This window comes from Oncorhynchus gorbuscha, linkage group LG26 (assembly GCF_021184085.1).
Source record: "Oncorhynchus gorbuscha isolate QuinsamMale2020 ecotype Even-year linkage group LG26, OgorEven_v1.0, whole genome shotgun sequence".
NCBI lineage: Eukaryota > Metazoa > Chordata > Actinopteri > Salmoniformes > Salmonidae > Oncorhynchus > Oncorhynchus gorbuscha.
This window is the reverse complement of record NC_060198.1, coordinates 32,193,699-32,212,046: the sequence shown is the minus strand read 5'-3', so window position 1 is coordinate 32,212,046 and position 18,348 is coordinate 32,193,699. Positions and strand designations below refer to the sequence as shown.

Below are 18,348 nucleotides of genomic sequence, written 5' to 3'. Positions count from 1 at the left end.
GTGGCGCTCTAGCTATCCTATTTGGTAAGTTTTTCAGTTTGTGTCGTTCGTGTATTTTTCCTTGTTCTCTGGCCACTGCGCGCATAGACAGAATGCCGTCGATTGAATACGACGAGTGAGTTCTTCAATACATATATAATGATTATCGTATGTATCATGTGTTTGAATTCTCAAAAACTGTGTGTTAATCTTTCTTTATAGTTCCAAGCCCAGTTGGGCTGATCAGGTTGAAGAGGAGGGGGACGAAGGTAAGAAGCGGGCTAACATTAGCTTGCTAGCATTGACGTTAACTTGCTAGCTAAACCGGGCGATTTCCACGTGTATTTTTGACTTCCATTATAGTCGTTAGTCTCTCTGTCACACTTCGTAGTCAGTAAGACAATTTTTGTGATTTGTCAGGGAGTGGACTAGCCCCCCCCCCCCGTAAAGTTAGTTGGCTAGCTAGTAAGTAACCTTGGTAGCTAGATAATGTTTGTCTGTCAGGAAAACAAAGTCTAGTCGTCATGCTGTAGTTGGCTTGCCTTAGTTGGTGGTAGGCAGCTAACAATCCACTAACAGACAGCATCGATATTATTGTTAACTATCAGGGCCTTATTTGTGTGTTGTCATCCCCACCACCAGGTACCCTACCCCCTCTAAAAGAAACCGTCAAGGGAAATATCAAAACCATCACGGAATACAAGATCGATGAGGATGGAAAGAAGTTCAAGGTACTTTTTGTTATAATACTCATCCAAATAGGAGAGTGGGTTTCTTGATTCCTTCCCAGACAGTCTACTGCCCCTGATGTCTGAATCAGATGTAACTAACCAAGAAATGAACATTTGTCATTTGTGTTATAGATTATTCGCACCTTCAAGATTGAGACTAGGAAGGCCTCCAAAGCTGTTGCCAGGAGAAAGGTCAGTGTTTTCTTTTGGAATTTAGCGCAATCTTAACCTTTGGTTGCACAACACCCCAGTATTGAGTTTGATAGGATTGTACATTAACCTTTTACACTCGTACCCGTATATGGGTGAGAAATGGCAGATATGGAGGCAGTGGCTGTACAATAATATGCTATGCACGACGTCAGAACTCAGGGTTATTTGTCACATGCGCCAAATACAACAGCTGTAGACCTTACAGTGAAATGCTTACTTACACGCCCTTAACCAATAATGTAGTTTTAAGGGGAAAAAACGAAATAAAACAAATAATTAAGGAGCAACAATAAAATGACAGTAGCGATGCTGTAAACAGGGGGTTCTGGTACAGAGTCAATGTACGGGGGCAACAGTTAGTCGAGGTAATATGTACATGTAGGTAAAGTGACTATGCATGTATAATAAACAGAGCAGCAGCTTAAAAATGGGGGTGGGGTAGGGATAATGCAAACAGTCCAGGTAGCCATTTGATTAACTGTTCAAAAGTCTTATGGCTTGGGGGTAGAAGCTGTTAAGAAGCCTTTTTGACCTAGACTTGGTGCTCCGGTAACGCTTGCCGTGCGGTAGCGGAGAGGAGAACAGTCTATGACTAGGGTGGCTAGAACCCTTGGCAATTTTTTGGGCTTGTCAGAGGAAGGCTCCAAAAATGACCAGGGGCTCCAACCACCCTATTCATAGGTTGTTCTCTCTGCTACCACATGGCAAGTGGTACCGGAGTCTAGGACAAAAAAAGCTTCTTAACAGCTTTACCTGGGTGTGTTTGTTTGGTATTGTGAAGATGATTTTCCGCTGAATAGGCTTCTGAATTGCACTCATGACACCAACACTACGATCGACTTCTCCGAGTTGCCTTGTAAAAGCCTAACATTAAGATCATATTTTATCATTTAGCTAGTTATGTTGGCAATAGAACAGGCTTTCAAATGATGCCCATCTGACCCATATTGTGATTTATAATGGATCATTTTTGTATTGCGTAAACATCAACAGTAATTGGGTAAAGGCAGGGATGCAGGGCGGTGTTCCAAACAAAGTAACTGCACGTGTGCTTCCTCAAGTTCCTCAACTGCACAGATTGGAGAGCTCAAAAATGCACCTTATAGTCAAAGAATCTTTGAGTCATAAAAGTGCATTAAAATTGCTTGGGAACTGTTCACACTTTAGAGTGGTGTGGCCACCTGAAAACACCAGTTAGTCCTCACTCAAACACTCGTCATTTTTTTGTTATTTTGTTGCACGTACCCCAAGTTTTCCACACACATTCTTTTTTACTGAATGTATCCAGAAAAAGTTCAGATTTCGTTATTAACAAATGCGTCAAAAAGTACAGTAAATGTAAAATGCACATAAAATCAACAGTGTAATGTTTGGATTCAGTCATGTGTATCATCTCCAAAGTGTTCTTTCAGTTGCTGCCATGGTCATGCATATCCTTATTCACATTTCAATTTAGCCCTATCCATATAGGCCAATTCCCACGAGTGTAAGGGGTTAAAAAGTGAAGGTATTTTGATTTAACATTGCTTTTCTATCCCTGCCAATCAGAACTGGAAGAAGTTTGGCAACTCTGAGTATGACCCACCAGGTCCCAATGTTGCTGATACCACAGTCAGTGATGATGTCTTCATGGTGTTCATCTCTAGCAAAGAGGTGAGGAGAAGCTGACCTAGTATTGTTCTCTTTGAGCCATCAGAGATCTCCTGGGAAGGAATTGCCTCTTCATATCTTCAGTCGCAACAATCCACCAGTTCATTTGTTTTTATATGATCCTAGTTCATTGTCACCTTTTTAGTTCTGGTATAAATCAGTATGTAATAACCTGAATCCTTCTCTCAGGACCTGAATGCCCAAGATGTGGAAGAGGACCCCATGAACAAGCTGAAGGGACAGAAGATAGTGTCCTGTCGAATCTGTAAAGGAGACCATTGGACCACCCGCTGCCCCTACAAGGACACTCTGGGTCCCATGCAGAAGGAGCTGGCCGAGCAGCTGGGCCTGTCCACTGGAGACCCGACGAAGACTGCAGGAGGTATTGTCATAATTGCCCATAGCTTAGAAGTTATATTGTGCTGTAAATGTACACAGTCATGATTGTGTTTAACATTTTTGTTAAATGGACATCACTGATGGATATTTTTTTTAAACTTGGTTTCAGACGAGCCTGAGCCTGCCGCACCAGCTGCAGGGAGCAAAACTGGGAAGTATGTGCCCCCCAGCCTGAGGGACGGCAGCACACGTAGAGGAGAATCCATGCAACCCAATCGCCGTGGTGCATGTACGTATGATTTGACTCTTCCTGTTTTCTATAAAAAAAGATTTAGTTTTGTTTTGGGTAAGTCAGTTAAGAACAAATTCTTATTTACGATGACGCCCTATCGTATGCTCAATCACGGCTGGATGTGACGCAGCCTGGATAATAAGGGGCATACGAGTCTATAGACCTCAACACCGTAGTCTCTTGATGTCTGGACTACACTCGTAGTCCAAGTTCAGCATGGAGCAGTCCAATCAGAGATTTAAAACATTTCTCTGGATTTCATTGGGGTAATTCCAACAAAGCCAGGCATAACACAAACCTAAACTGTAACAAAGTGTGTCTATCCTTCTACAGCTGATGACAACGCCACCATCCGTGTGACCAACCTGTCTGAGGACACACGCGAGACGGATCTGCAGGAGCTCTTCAGGCCTTTCGGCTCAATCTCCAGGATCTACCTGGCAAAGGACAAAAACACAGGCCAGTCCAAGGTGAGAGTAGAAGTTCAAACAGTTAATTGTTTAGAAGTAGTGTAGGGAGCATTTACTGGTCTTTCAGAAGTTCAACTGGTTGTCATGTTGGAATTGTTTGCCTTCTAACAGCCTCTGATTGTCCTTCAGGGCTTTGCCTTCATCAGTTTCCACCGCAGGGAGGATGCAGCCAGAGCCATCGCAGGAGTGTCAGGATTTGGATACGATCATCTTATCCTCAATGTGGAATGGGCCAAGTGAGTATTGTTTTAGACTTATGGGAAATTCATGTCAGATGGAGCACTTGTATGCCTATTCAGTGGCTGTTTAAAATCTAGATGCTTCACTAAATTGCATCTTTTCTCCTCGCAGACCATCAAACAACTGAGATGACATTTCAGGAGGAATGCCAGATTTTGTTCATGTAGTAAGATGTGGCTCTGAATAAAGACTTGTCATTCTGACTGCGGATCACTCGTTTGTAGGTAAATCGTCATGACATTTCATCAGATACTGTTTTAAAAATCTCAAGTTACATACATGGTGAGTAGTGAAATGCTTCTAGTTCTGACAATGCAGTAATAACCAACAAGTAATCTAAAAATTCCAAAACTCTTTTATGTACATATTCTTTATCCCCTTACACTGTGAATGAGTGATGGCATAGGCAAGATACAGTATCTTGTGTTCTGACATTGATACAAGGAACTGCCATTTAATAAGAGATTTATTTGAAATATTACAACATAAAAACTACATACGGTTAAAATCACATTTAAAAATCATAAACATGGAATGGTACTGCAGACTGGCCAGCTCATTTAAAAAATATGAGACGCTTCTGTGGCTTGGTGGGCTTCAGAATCTCCGGGGAATTTGATTCTCAGTGGAAAGGGGATTGGAATAGGGCCGGGCACTAGTCCGACACCTCCATCTTCTCCTGCTTCCCATTCTCTGAGGGAGGAAAATTACATTCATAGTATGGATACCGATGACACGCTTCCCATCCACATTAAAGCCACCATCAGTAATTCATCAAAATGCCCAAATAGCAGTAACTACCACAGGATGCACTTTGAGCAGGCCTAACCTTTCTCATTCTCTTCCTTGATCCGCTCTAAGACACACTTCTTGATCTCTAGTCCAATGGCTCTGGAGAGTGGTGGAGGAACAGCGTTGCCAACCTGGGGGGGACAAAAACAGTCACTCAAGGCATTTTCTAGTAGGGGATTGAATTATTGATGGAGAACAGAGACCAAGTCCAGTACCTGTCTGTGTTTGTCTAGAACATTTCCAAAGAAGCGGTAGGTATCAGGGAAGCCTTGAGACCGCGCACACTCTCTCACACTGACCACTCTGTGCTGCTCTGGATGCAGGACACGACCCTAAAACATGACAGGACATTTAGTACCCAAAATTACAGCTCTGCAGGAGGGAGACCAATACATTTCTGTAGACTAGTTATTACATGGCTGTGTCCTAACCATTCATCAATTCTACTAGAGCTGGTACAGTATTAGATTTTACCTGCTTGCCCATGGGCTCAGGGTTGGTAACGGTGGTGCTGAAGAAGCCATCCCACTCCAGCCTGCCGTAGAGGCCGGCCCAGTGGTTGTGGCGGTTCCCCGTGTGGGGCAAACACCAGGGGATCAGAGTGTTGAACTGCCTGTCAGCAGGGTCACAGGGAACCCCTAGAGGACAGGACGACAATCAGAACATGTCGTCTACAGACATTACAAACCCTTGGATTTGCCATCCAAATTACTTTGGCCATCTGAACTGAAAAGTGCTATAAAAATGAACAGGTTAAGACTATGTCAGAGTTATGAACACTCCAAGCACCCACTGTTTTAGCAAAGAGGCTAACTTGATTAGGTTGCTCGGTGTTGAAGGTTGCTATTGTATTTCAAATGGAAACAAATTAAATCATTAAGCATTTAATAACATCTGTATGGCCTAAATATCCATATAATTTAGTACCTCCTGAACAAGTACAAACACCCCTCAGCGCTCCAGAGCTGCTGCGGCCATTCTTTTTGTCAGGGTGGGTGTAGCGGAGCTTCTTGGATGAGGTCCCGTCCCTCAGCCGGACCTCCATGTTGGGCAGGTCCCTCCAGTCAGAGCCAGGTGCTAGGGGGATGTGCCTCATGCGGGCCGCTACAAGGGCACTCAAGTCCTGGGAACCAAAGAGGGACTTAATTGGTTTCAGGGAAAGCCATCGTCCACCCATCCTCGTGACAGTTCTCATTTAACCAATGTCGCAAGCATAACAGGCACTAAAAATCTGCTCCCCAGTTGTAGTGCTCTTTGCTCCTGTAAAAACCAAACAGCTTTTCACTAAGCTGCACTGAGGCATCCAAGAGACTCCAAAGACAGAGCCACACCTATGGCTGTTCAAACAAGTTACTGCTGAGCCACCAGTTGATTGTAACTATGAGGCAGCAGCTGTACCTTGCAGATGTGGTCTTTGAGGATGGGCTGGTACTGTGTGCCTCTGATCTGCCTCTGGAACCAGGACTGGGGCTCTCCGTTGTAGGAGATCTCCAGAGCAGACGCTCCGTTGCGGATCTCTGGCAGGTCAGACATGGTGTCCCTGACTGTGATGGTCCTGTACACGCCGCCATTACCTCTGAAACAGGAAGGAGCAATCAGAAACTAGACAACCCTCGTCCTTCACATCACAAGCTATACAACCACACACTTTTACATTGACTGGTGGCTGGTTACCGTGTGACGTTGCTGAAATATTTCTTGTCGTCCACCACCACATTGAGAGAGCATGCCCGGGGAGCGAACACATGTAGGGGCTCTGGGTAACGAGGGAGCTTCTCCCCAGGCGCGGCCGCCAGGATGATGGCCCTGCGCCGCGTCTGAGCTACACCGTACTGCCCAGCCTTGGGAGGAGTGGACAGCAGAGGTCAAGCTTATCCCATGAATGACTTTCACAATTACTAAAAAACATTGCGTTCAATCAATTAGAAAGAAACACGTCAGCTTAAGTGAACTCACCTGAAGGACTCCGAATGTGCACTGATAGCCCATGCGGACAAGACAGCGGAGAGTCAGTTTCAGGACCATGGAACTTTTGAAGGAGACAAAGTTCCTCACGTTCTCAAGCAGGAAGAACTTGGGTCTGTAGTAGTCGCAGTAACTATAGGAGAATACACGTTAGGGGAAAAGTATACAACTACACCGCAACCACTTAAGACTGGAGCTTCTGTACTCGGACAGATCAATAATATAACCCTACATATGTTTAACTGACCTGAGATAAGACACCACCAGAGAGTTTTTGAATTTGGAGTAGGTTCTGGAGTTGAAGCGGTTCATGCCGCTGAAGCCTTGACAGGGAGGGCCTCCACACAGCATCTCCACGTCTCCCTTCTGGGGCAGCCGCTGGCCCAGGGAGTTGGTCTTCTCTCCAGACATCACCAGCTTTAACAGCACATTGCAGTCCTCTGTAAACACTGTGGTGCCCGGGTTGTTCAGTCTGAAGGCCTGGGCTGCTGGGTCCCACATCTCGATAGCCCACAGAGTCTCAGCGATACCTGACAGGTAGGAGCAACAACAATTTGCAGTCACTATGTGGCCTGACAAACACTTAACATTGCCCTTGTGACAAATTCTACCTGTATATTAAAAAAGTTCAAGACATTTCCCAAGCTGTTGAAGTAAAGAAACTACTAACCAGCTTGGTGGAAGCCTTCAGAGAGCCCACCGCAGCCAGAGAACACATCCAGGGTACGAAGTTTGGGCACCTTGGGGTCCTGAGGCTCCTGGTCTGGAGGCTCCTGAACAGAAGAAGACTTCCCTTTGCCTTTACCTGGAGGGCAGGGGGTTTGGAGCCACAGTTACAACAGTAGTCAGAGAAGCCTCATGACAAGCCTAAACCTGTAATAGGCAAGAGGACATTTCAAAAGGAGAGAACTATGTGACTGGCAATAAGTACCAGAGGAGAGTAGTTACCTTTGCCCTTCCCTTTCCCCTTGCCCTTGTTCACAGCAGAGCGGGCATGGTTGGGTGGGTCCTCAAAGCTCTTAGACTTCGCATTATAAGCCTTTGGGTGAGAAGGAGACCGATATTACCATCTTGAGCAAACTTCCTCAAATGAGCATCTCAGCTACTTAGCATGCAAGATTAATATGGGAAGTTAAAGTCGCTCAATTGTTTCTCATCTAGTCCAGCCTCACCTCAAGGAAGTAGAATCGGTCAGGTCCACCTGAGGAGAAGTCCTGAACTGTCTCGTTCAGGTCCTCTCCGTACTCCACACGACACCGACCCAGCACCTCCGACATGTTGACTGTCACTTCCTCATCACTCCAGTACAACTGGTTGATGTCTGTGTGGTAACCTGCCTTCGCCCCCTTGTGAGTGTTCTCAGGCCTGAGAGGGTGAACATTAAGAGTAAAGTAAAACCACAGAATACTAAATTATAGACATGCATATATTGGCACCAGTTCACCTCCTTACAGTGAAGAGATGCATTTTAGGCTGAAATTCTTATTGTACAAAAGTCACTAAATTTGACATGGATCCAAGGGGTTCTTTGCAGTGCTACCATGACATTTGACTTGGGTGCTCACCTGTAGAACTTGTACAATCGCAGTTTGACTTCAGACACGTCAGCCTTCCCGTTGCTGCGTCTGTGGCAGAAGATCTCCTTGATGCGTCCCACTCTGAAGGGCTCGGGGGCATCCAGGTTGGAGCCCTTGATGTAGTCTGAATGCTTCCTGTAGTACTCTGGGTACAACTCCTCATCCACGTCCTCCTTCCTGTGAGGACGCTTCACTGGACTGGCTGCCTTCACACTGAGCACAACAAAATGTTATGGTGAGATGTATATATAAATACGTTTTTCAAAAGCTGATGTTGAATTTGCCAACACTAGGATTTGCCTGTGGTATTGAATCTTTCAGCAGAGACCCCAATTTTGCACCAGAATCTCTAGGGACCCACCCCTCCAAATCTAACGACAAACTCAATAAATTTAGATTTACATCAAATTATCTTCAATTCATAAGATTCATCCCTTATTAACAGATCTTTCCCCAAAAACATTTGCATACTGTCCCATACAATAACCTGTCCTCTTAATTTGTTACAATAATTTGTGTTGTCGCGACCCCACCGCAATTACCCCATGACTCCGACTATGAATATCACTGATGTAAGAGAATCAACAAGGGGCTTTGCATCCTATGCAAATCATGAACGTGGAAGGTGTTCTACGATGTGCTCGCGGAGCCAAACTAAAGTGCCACGGAGTTGCATTATTGTCCAGAGAATGCAGTCCAGAGTTATTTATGCCCGTTATAACAAGGCTATAAATGAACACATTTGCCACTAGAAGTGTTTTCAACATCCACTGAAGTAGATAGCAAGTTCACGAGATCACTACATTAGTTGCCTTGGTGACTAAGCAAACAGACTTGCTAGTTTAGCAAACCAAACATACCAACCAGAAATAAGTATTCAACAACGCCATGTATAAGCGTCAGTATTCCTGGATGTTCCACTCACCTGAAGTTGTATGCATCAGGGGGCAGGTAGCAGCTGTCTCCCACTCTGAACTGCTCTCCCTTCAGGCAGGCCAGAGCATATAAGGCCTTGGAGTCGTGGTCCTCATCCTTTATGGGTTCAAACACCCGAGGAGTCTCCTGTTCTTCCCTCTCCTCAGCCCTACTACAGCTGGCACAGAAGCTGAAATACAGGACACGGTAACCCAAGACAAACTTATTAATCCTCCTATCAAATGTCAAACACTTAAAAGATTCAGACATTGCAAAGTCAAATTCAAGGACTTTCAAGCACTGAATTGTAATTTGAAGAGCTCAATTTGTATTGAATTGCAGTATAGAAGATAAACAGCATCACCACTTGACAAGCCTTTCCAAAGGCACTATGCATTGGAATTCAACATTTTGCCATTTGAGATGTAGGGAATTGTATCATGTTTCTCAAACAAAAAAACATCCAAAATGTCCCTTTGTATGGCAAGCCACATTTGATGTCAAAATAACCGGTTAATAGTTTTAAAACACCAGTTAATTGAAATGGCAGGAAAGAAATGCAAGTCCACATCAAACTACTCCAAAATTAAATCATTGGAGCAGAAGAGCTTATTTAAAAACCTTGGCTACAACTAACTTCAAAATTACTTTTCAATAACCACATGGAGGAAATGTCAGCTTTAAGGTATTCCAGTACTCGATTTTCAGAGCTCCAAATGTAAGTACTTGACAGCCCTATCAGCGCTTTAAATGTCAATTTTGACTCACTTGTACTTGCAGTCCTCTTGGGGTGTGAAGGTGGGCGGGGTCTCAAAGCGGGCACAGTCTCCTTCATACCACAGCTGGTAGAAGAAATTCTTCCCATTGTCATCGTCAATCACCTTGATGTCCTCTACCATGCCACCCTGGAAACACAGTGGTACGAAATACATCAGTGATGAGGTGCATGGAGTAGTAGCTGAATAGACAATTGGCATGACAAGGACTGTAGGAGTTGGAAAGACAGCATGCACAGACCTGGGACCAGGCTGGCAACTCCGCTTAAAGAGCGATAAACCCAATGAATTCTTACCTCCATGAACCAGTTGTCTGAGGGGGCCTTGTACATGACGTTGACCTTGCCCTCTATGTAGCTCAGCTGCATGTCTTCACAGTCCTCAACCAGGAACAGTTCCAGAGGGTCAGAGGACTCCCCCAGTACAGTATCTGTACCACGGCAAAACCAGTGGGCATGAAACCACTTCCCATTGTTATCCTCCCACAGAGATGTGATCCTGGAGATCCAAGACAAGACTGTCAACCCCTGAGCCAGACAGAAACCAATAGAAGAGGCCAAGTCAAGATTCTTAAACTGCTATAAAACCTACCTGGCCAGGTAGAGCAGGATTGATGGGTCATCAGAGCTGACAGAAACACAGTCTCCCACTTCTAGCACCTCATTGTCCATACGCGCCTTCATGTAGTACTGCTTCTTCCCCTCAGTCTGAACATAGGAGGGAGAGAACCTTTATCCCAAGTCAGTCAAATTACATACACATTTTGATATTACAAGTCTAGTGTACTAAGGGATATTTTGACCAGTTTGAGGTTAAGAACTTCCTACAACACGAAGGAGTACATACTTTGATAGAGTCTCCAACCCAGGTCATCTTGCCATTACTCTGCTTCTTAGTCTTGGCCTTGGACACCTTCTTTGAAGGGGCCTTTACAGGCAATAACTCTTCCTCCTCTATGTTCTCATCATCCTCAGCTTCCTTTACTGCCAGGTTGGGGCATCTGGTGGGGTAATTACATTGATAAGAGAGCAGATCACATTAGCCAATGAGTTCAAGCCACCATACCTACAACATAAGCTCCCAATTTGAAATAAAGGGCTCTGAAGAGGTTCATTAGCTGGCTAGTGGAACCACTTCCCCAGTTCCACTCCATGGCCCAGTTCACACTTAGTGGCAGTTTTTTTTTATGTTTGAGAGAGTGGAGTTTGTTTTAACAGCCTCAGAACTGTTTATAGTGTTTTTCCAGAATGAATTCATGGGAAGGAACAGTGTTCTGGAACAAAATGTTATGAGTGTTCAGAAACAGCCATGGCATGAACCATTTACCCAGGCAACTAAGGGGCACTAAAGATCAGCCAACTTACCTCCTTTTCTGACAAGCCTGCTTGCTGCGACCACTACCCCCAAACTTGATCATGTCCTTGCAGGCTGAACACTTGCCACAGTCTGGAACGAGGCAAACCTGTAGACAGAGGAATAAGAACATGAGTGTTTTAAACTAGGGCATACCAAAGCTACATCTAGACTTGGTTTCCTCTATCGTAGCCACTCCTCTTTCACCCCCAGCTGCCAAACTAACCCCGATTCAGATGACTATCCTACCCATGCTAGAATACAGTTGTAACTTACAGCTCGGCCGGTACGGGTGCTCTTGAGCGGCTAGATGTTCTTTACCATTCGGCCATCAGATTTGCCGCCAATGCTCCTTATAAGACACATCACTGCACTCTATACTCCTCTGTAAACTGGTCATCTCTGTATACCTGTTGCAAGACCCACTGGTTGATATTTATTTATTTATAAAACCCTCTTAGGCCTCACTCTGCCCTATCTGAGATTTCTACTGCAGCCCTCATCCTCCACATACAACACCCGTTCTGCCAGGCACATTCTGTTAAAGGTCCCCAAAGCAGTCATATCCCTGGGTCGCTCCTCTTTTCAGTTCGCTGCAGCTAGGGACTGGAACAAGCTGCAACAAACACTCAAACTGGACAGTTTTATCTCAATCTCTTCATTCAATGACAATATGGACACTGACAGTTGTGGCAGCTTTGCATGATGCATTGTTGTCTCTACCCTCTTGCCCTTTGTGCTGTTGTCTGTGCCCAATGACTGTACCATGTTTTGTGCTGCTACCATGTGTTGCTGCCATGCTGTGTTGTCTTAAGTCTCTTTATGTAGTGTTCTCTTGTCGTGATGTATGTTTTGTCCTATATTTTTATGTAATTCATTTTTAATCCCAGCCCTCGTAGGAGGCCTTTTGGGAGGCAGTCATTGTAAATAATAATTTGTTCTTAACCGAACAGGAAACCAATTAGTTGCATAAGAGTTGAACTAGTTCGCTTGGCAGAAGGTTTGCACTTATTCAAAGTAAAATTAAATAAGGCTCCTCCAAGTCTTGGCTCAACCTCATTCAGATCGGCACTTAGTAAGTTACCTCACAGACACCGCAGCGCTGGCGTTTGATTCCGCCATCCTTCTCATTCTGATCAATCTGGTCAGAGAAGAAAGTGTCAAAGATCTTGTAGACCAGCTTGGTGGTAGTCGCTCTAGTGGGCCCTCCTTTGCTGTCCCTCTCAATCTTGGTGGGATGGCGGATGGCCTGTCTTCTAGCAGCTCTCCTATGAAGGCAAAGAAGCAGGTGGTTGGGTGTTGGCCCAATGCAATCAATTATTATAATATTAGTATAAAATGTAGTAATGCTGTGTTCAAGCTCTCGACAGCCAAAGCAGCCATGCTTTTAGTAGGCATGCAGATTTCTTTTAATGACAAACAGCGCAAATTGAGATGAGCTATACAGTTCACCAAATTGCTCTATGACAACACATTTGTTGCAATGCACACCAAACAAGCCAAGGATATTTTCAGACCGAAGGGCTGTAGAATACCTACCAGTACAACAGCATGCTGCATTAGGGAATGTCAAGAGGAGTGTTAAACACCAGGGATCAGAGGGAACAAACAGCAGGGAGACAAACATAACCCCCTTTATTGTCCCCAACACAAATCCACATGTGAACATACACAGCTCTGGTGGCTGGACCTTTAACTTTACGGTTTGAACATAAAATAAACCACAGCCAATTAAGACTGAAGTGCATCTTCAATCCAGCTATTGACCGACAGTCTGCCATTTTAACTTCATGCTAAGAGTTAAGATTCTCTTCCAGCCACACAGCCTAGTGAGAAGCAGACAGCACTACGGGTGGGGGGGTGCTTATAAACAGCAAGTCTGTTGCAACATCAGACAATACCAGGTCCTATCATTACCTCTTTCCCAGGGTGACCCCAGCCAGCTTGATCAGGTCCCTCATGCAGGGGGTGACTATGATGGGCTGCTCGTCAGAGTCCCCGGCCTCGTCGTAGCTCTCCACCTGCTCCACCACAAACTGGGCGTGGCGCAGCAGTGTGTCCTCTGTGAAACGGTTGAAGTTCAGCCCAGCAGGAGGCACTGTGGTCTTAGGGGCAAAGAGGAGAGCTGGCGAGTCAAGTCAGTGCTGAAGCTGATGTTGCCATGTGTGAAGATTTGGGCCATTTTCGTGAGACACCGAACAGAAAAATAACTACCTGCACTTATCCAATAATAAACTGTAGTGGCAACACTGAACATTTTGCACTAATAAACAAGACCCTAGTCAAGCATCTACACCAAAAGATCTAATCATTTCACCTCAATCTTGTTGAGGAGGTCCTCATAGCTGACGTCAGGGTTCTTCTGCAGGAACTCCACCACCATCTTGCTCATGTAGATCTTCTCCTGCATCACAGCGAAGATGGGGGCGTACTCCTCCCTGGGATCCATCAGGATGTAGTCTGCAAAGGCTGGAGATAGAGAAGACGTCATGGGTTAGAGGTCTGAGTCACTATATACACACCATGAGTATAGGCATTAGGCTAATGTTTTAACGTTCAATCCACTTAAATAAACCTAAAGGAAGCTCTTGATTAGATTACCTGTAGTGAATCCAATTAAGGCTTTCTCTCCTCCGTCAAAACCAGTGATCCACCAGGCGTTGATGGGTCCAAGCTTTTTGGCAGGAACCCCACCTAGAAAAATAGCAGTACAGTAGTTAGCCATAGGTACACCACTCAAGTATATCTTACATCAAATTGTTTAGTAAAGATTGTAAGTCAACTATGGTTGGAGGAAAACAAATATATAAACATTGTTAGTGTGAAAAAGGTCAGGGCCATACCATCCATGCAGGGGTTGTCATCATAGATAGGCTTGACTGCACAGCTGAAGTACAGCTCAACGTTCTTCTCAATGAGCCCAGAGTCAAATGGACACAGGTGGCCACGCTTGTCATAAACACTGCAACAAAGAACAGTTCACCTTCACCAAGGTGACAGCAAAAAAACATGCACTAAAAGGCTGATGTGGTATACAATTTTGAAGGGACAGCATGGAGGAACCACTCACCAGAAGTTGGTAATCTTATGCTGGGGTAGTTCCTCGTAGTTCTCAAAGCCGTCTTCGTTCGAGTCAAACAGAGAGAGGCGCTCATCTGTTAACATTTCTGGCTCATCCAGCTGTAAGTATACAAACAGAATCAAGAAAAGTTATTGTTTAACCAGTCAATCAATTAAACCATAACTAGAATAAATCCATATGGTTTTACTCTATGAAATCCTATTTAGTACAAGTCATCATTCAACAAATATCCAGTTGGCCCTAATGACATGTTAAAATGGCACCTTATCACATTTTCTTTAGTATTACAGCCTCGAGTTTCTCACCGCATTATCAGGATCTCCCTGAAATAACTTGAGGTCCGAGTCATCCAGATACTGCCTGCAGTCTGGACATTTAGGGGGTGGAGTCTGAAACAGGAGATGAGCATCAGTGACACTGACATGGCAACTCTGCTCTGAAATTATATAACAGCTTGAGCACAGGAATGGGCCTCACCTTAGCTGCAGCCACTGCCTTCATTTTCTCACTAGTGGCATCCTCTGCAACTGGCCTGAGAAGAGAGGATAGAGACAGTCAATGCAAATTGAAGGAAGGTTGTGGCCAATTGAAGGGGGAGGTTAAAAGGTGAATGGTCTTACTTATTGTCTGGCTCCACTTTAAAACGCTTCTCTTCTTGAGTCTACAACAGAAAGAACCGATTAGGAGGTGCATTGATTAATAAGAGTAAATCACATGTCTGAGTGACAGGTGCCACACAATAAGATCCTCACCTCCTCTTCCTCTGTGTCCCGGTCTACTTTCTCCTTCTCTTCCCCTTCTCTATTTGTAACCTCTCCATTTGTAACCTCTCCGTTCACCTCGTCAGACTTGCGCTTCTGACTGCAAGGGAAAAGTTTATTCATGAGCAGAATGCATAAGACCTTGAAAGGTTAAGGGAAACATAGGTGAGTTTCTACTCACACTTTGGAGAACATTGATAAGATGGTGGGTTGTTTCCCGGAGACAGAGTTTCTTGTGACTCGGGAACCAGGAGATTCTGGACAACAGTAGAGAAACAATGTTTTACCATTTAAGGATTTGGAATCGATTGCATCCATGTGCCTCAACACTTGGTAATTTCTCAAAATGTACAGTTCTCTAAGATGAGTTTGGGGTTTTACAAGTTGCTTGGTAAAACAATTAGATGGACATCAGAACCAATCTTTCAGAGCATGAGACATCACAGAAAATGGATACTGTATAGATTAATACAGGGAGAAATTGATGTTCCCAGCCACTCCTACTCACTCTTGGGCTCAGAGTCTGACTTGCTCTTCCGTCCTCCCTTGCCTTTGGGGGCAGAAGGAGACTTCATGGCATCAGCCTCTTTGGTGTCCATGATTACTTCTTCATCCTCTTCCTTGTGAGAGTCACCATTTGCTGCAGAGCCATTTGTTTTGCCATTCTTGCAGTTCTGCGCCACAACATCACCATGTGAGCCATTCTCCACACACAGCTCACGTCCCAAAAGGGCCTTCACCTTAGAGAGGTAGCCATCCTGAGGGGAACATGTAGGCCCTGGTCAAAAGCACTGTATAGGAAATAAGGTGCCATTTTGGACAAACCCAAAGATACTATTTCTATGGAGTGAGAGATGGGCCAGAGTGAGTGGATTCATTAGATTGACAGGATGCAGCCACAACTCACCATTGAGATCTGTGAACTCTTCATCTTGGCTTTCAGGCTGCTGAGCTGGTCCTGGGCACCCGGATGCAGGAAGTCCTGCACCAACTTGACCTTTTCTTTGACACGGTCCTATGAGTTAAATAAACTGGTTTAAGACATGCTTTGAAAGGTGCTACCCATCTAAGTTATGTTAAGTGCTTAGCCACAAGCTGTTCACTCACCTATGGTGAGGAAGACAATCGAGCATGAGGTCTTATACCAACAAGCTCCAAGACAGTTTGTAGCTACAAGCCATCAGAATGCTGAACACTAAGCAGCCCTCCACACACATATGCACTCATCCACACAATTTTATGCCACACACTAAATAATGGACAACGTAAACACTTGCCCCCCCCCAATCCCCAAAACAGGTGTAAATATTAGACTGCAGATTGTGCATTCTTGTATTATACTTATGTTAAAAAGTTCATTCTAGTCTGAGCCATTTACTTTCGCTTATATTATTTCTTATTGTCGAGAAGGAACCTGCAAGTAAGCATTTCGTTGGACGATGTATACCATGTGTATCTTGTACATACGACTAACAACTTCACAAAGGGATAGTCATGATCGGCTTTCTGGACATTAATCAACGACGAAATAACATAGAAAACGTAAATAAGTATTTAGCATTCGAAACCAAAATGTCCAACTTGGTAGTTCAGGTCACTCACCTCATCGGAGATCCCATCTTCATCTTTTTCCAACACCTCCAGCCTGTAAACAAACAAAAGTGTTACCCACTCGCTACAATGATCTAAACATGAACACAGTCAAATCCAGCATATTAGCATGGCACAACTTGTTGACAGGTCGCTGACGCTAAATGTTAACGACATCTAGCTGGACACTTAATTGTGAACCTGACTTTATTTTTGAATTCCCATCCTAGCTACTGTACCAAGCATCGAACAAGAAGCCAGCTAATTCATGTCTGTTTACAGCATGATAACAATGTAGATAGCTAACCGTTTTGAGTTGCTAACATTTCACAAATAGTCGATGATAGCAAGCAAGCGAACAACAGTTAGCCAACTAGGAAATAAAAACATGCATGTATCCAATATTGAAGAGAGAGGCAACAGCTGACATGAGCCAAAATGTATTATTTGGCGCCAAATCTATTCCCAAGCACAACGCATCTTTGGTACAGTTAAATAGCTAGACATGGCATAGGACAACCGTGGAAGATGCTAGCTAGCTATCCATCCAGTTAGTAGAGCCGTTTCAGCGTGGCAAAATTAATTCGCAGTATTGTGCGGAATGGTGGATCGTGTGATGCGGTGAGAATTAGAATACCCCATGCCATGCATGTGTGCTTATTTGACAGGACAAATGGTGAACTGAACGCAGTGTGCTGCAAGCTAGCTAGCCGAACATGACAGCACTGTAACATTGCATTTGCGCTAGCTAGCTTGTAACGTTACCTTTTCCTGACATCCACTGGCAGAAACAAGGAGGTATTGGCTGGCATTTCAAGTGTGAGCGTGATAGACTCAAATATAAAACTCGTTTAGATAAAAACAAGAAAAGACAACAAACAATAGTTAAAACTATGTGCTAAAATCAGAGCTCTCTGAAAAACAACGTGTGTGGCATCTGATGAATGCTAGCTATATGCAGTTCAGGCGCGCGGGCCGTCTTTTCGCGCGGAAACCCGGGCATTTTGGGCTTTACCATTACGTTGATGTATAGGTGAAACGCATGGAGAATATGGGATCAAATTTCATTAATACATGTATCTATTAAGGTTTTGAACAAATTTTACATTGATAGTTCAAATAAATTATACATTAGCATTGGCTGTTTGTTTCATAGTATGTTTTCACCTCTATGGAATGTTTTACATTGTTGACTCCCCCATTGATTTGCATACTACAAAACTTCGTTCACCAAAATGTACATGATTTTTCGAGGGAAATCAAGGAACGACACAAATGCAATCGGATTGATAGTGATAATGGTTGATATATATATATATACATTTGTACTTATCAGAGACATAGCTGGCTTTATAAATGTATTTCTTATGGTGACCTGCTGTACAACTAACGCCTCATGTCCACGAGATGCCGCAAACTCTTTGACATTGAAGTCATTCAATGTCAAAGGAGCAGTACGCACGCTACGTTAGGGATGCCGCACTAGGTGGTGGTGTGTTCTGTGTACCATGCGTTCAATTTTTTCAAAACGCATATGCATCTGGTGGACATGGGGCAACTTGGCAAAAGCACGCGGGGGAGTGGTTTGTTTATTTATGGGTCATTTCAGTGGCAACATAAATT

The 18,348-nt window shown here is 44.2% G+C and overlaps 2 protein-coding genes across 3 annotated transcripts; one reads left to right on the top strand and one right to left on the bottom strand.

Annotated features, from left to right (window-relative positions):
- Positions 1-5: 5 nt before the first annotated feature.
- Positions 6-4,117, top strand: LOC124015507 (eukaryotic translation initiation factor 3 subunit G-like). The gene is made up of 10 exons (XM_046330755.1): positions 6-115; positions 202-248; positions 622-710; positions 843-902; positions 2,472-2,576; positions 2,763-2,955; positions 3,082-3,201; positions 3,538-3,674; positions 3,804-3,910; positions 4,026-4,117. The coding sequence occupies exons 1-10, from the start codon at positions 93-95 to the stop codon at positions 4,039-4,041; spliced, it is 897 nt and encodes a 298-aa protein (XP_046186711.1). The 5' UTR covers positions 6-92; the 3' UTR covers positions 4,042-4,117.
- Positions 4,118-4,362: 245 nt separating this feature from the next.
- On the bottom strand, positions 4,363-17,706 carry dnmt1 (DNA (cytosine-5-)-methyltransferase 1). 2 transcript variants are annotated; one of them, XM_046330753.1, is made up of 35 exons: positions 17,491-17,706; positions 16,738-16,780; positions 16,043-16,150; positions 15,644-15,893; positions 15,317-15,392; positions 15,127-15,235; positions 14,995-15,035; positions 14,852-14,906; positions 14,680-14,763; positions 14,363-14,472; positions 14,136-14,254; positions 13,894-13,986; positions 13,610-13,761; positions 13,210-13,397; positions 12,832-12,846; positions 12,377-12,560; positions 11,304-11,401; positions 10,786-10,939; positions 10,531-10,646; positions 10,236-10,437; positions 9,932-10,068; positions 9,174-9,353; positions 8,237-8,461; positions 7,844-8,036; positions 7,620-7,710; positions 7,342-7,476; positions 6,919-7,201; positions 6,663-6,804; positions 6,381-6,547; positions 6,105-6,282; positions 5,634-5,829; positions 5,181-5,344; positions 4,922-5,038; positions 4,744-4,837; positions 4,363-4,607 (listed from the first exon to the last, which is right to left on the bottom strand). In XM_046330753.1, exons 1-35 carry the CDS (start codon positions 17,535-17,537, stop codon positions 4,570-4,572), a joined length of 4,584 nt encoding a protein of 1,527 aa, XP_046186709.1. In that variant the 5' UTR covers positions 17,538-17,706; the 3' UTR covers positions 4,363-4,569. The 2 variants fall into 2 exon arrangements, with proteins under 2 accessions (XP_046186709.1, XP_046186710.1); XM_046330754.1 differs by lacking the exon at positions 12,832-12,846.
- Positions 17,707-18,348: the final 642 nt, after the last annotated feature.

Coding starts and splice junctions, on each gene's coding strand:
- LOC124015507 (XM_046330755.1), top strand. CDS start 93: ATGCCGTCGATTGAATACGACGA. Junction 116..201: donor CCGTCGATTGAATACGACGA/GTGAGTTCTTCA, acceptor CTTTCTTTATAG/TTCCAAGCCCAGTTGGGCTG. Junction 3,202..3,537: donor ACCCAATCGCCGTGGTGCAT/GTACGTATGATT, acceptor ATCCTTCTACAG/CTGATGACAACGCCACCATC.
- dnmt1 (XM_046330753.1), bottom strand. CDS start 17,537: ATGCCAGCCAATACCTCCTTGTTTCTGCCAGTGGATGTCAGGAAAAG. Junction 16,151..16,737: donor AAGATGGGATCTCCGATGAG/GTGAGTGACCTG, acceptor TTTAACTCATAG/GACCGTGTCAAAGAAAAGGT. Junction 7,477..7,619: donor GGGGAAAGGGAAGGGCAAAG/GTAACTACTCTC, acceptor CCTGCCCTCCAG/GTAAAGGCAAAGGGAAGTCT.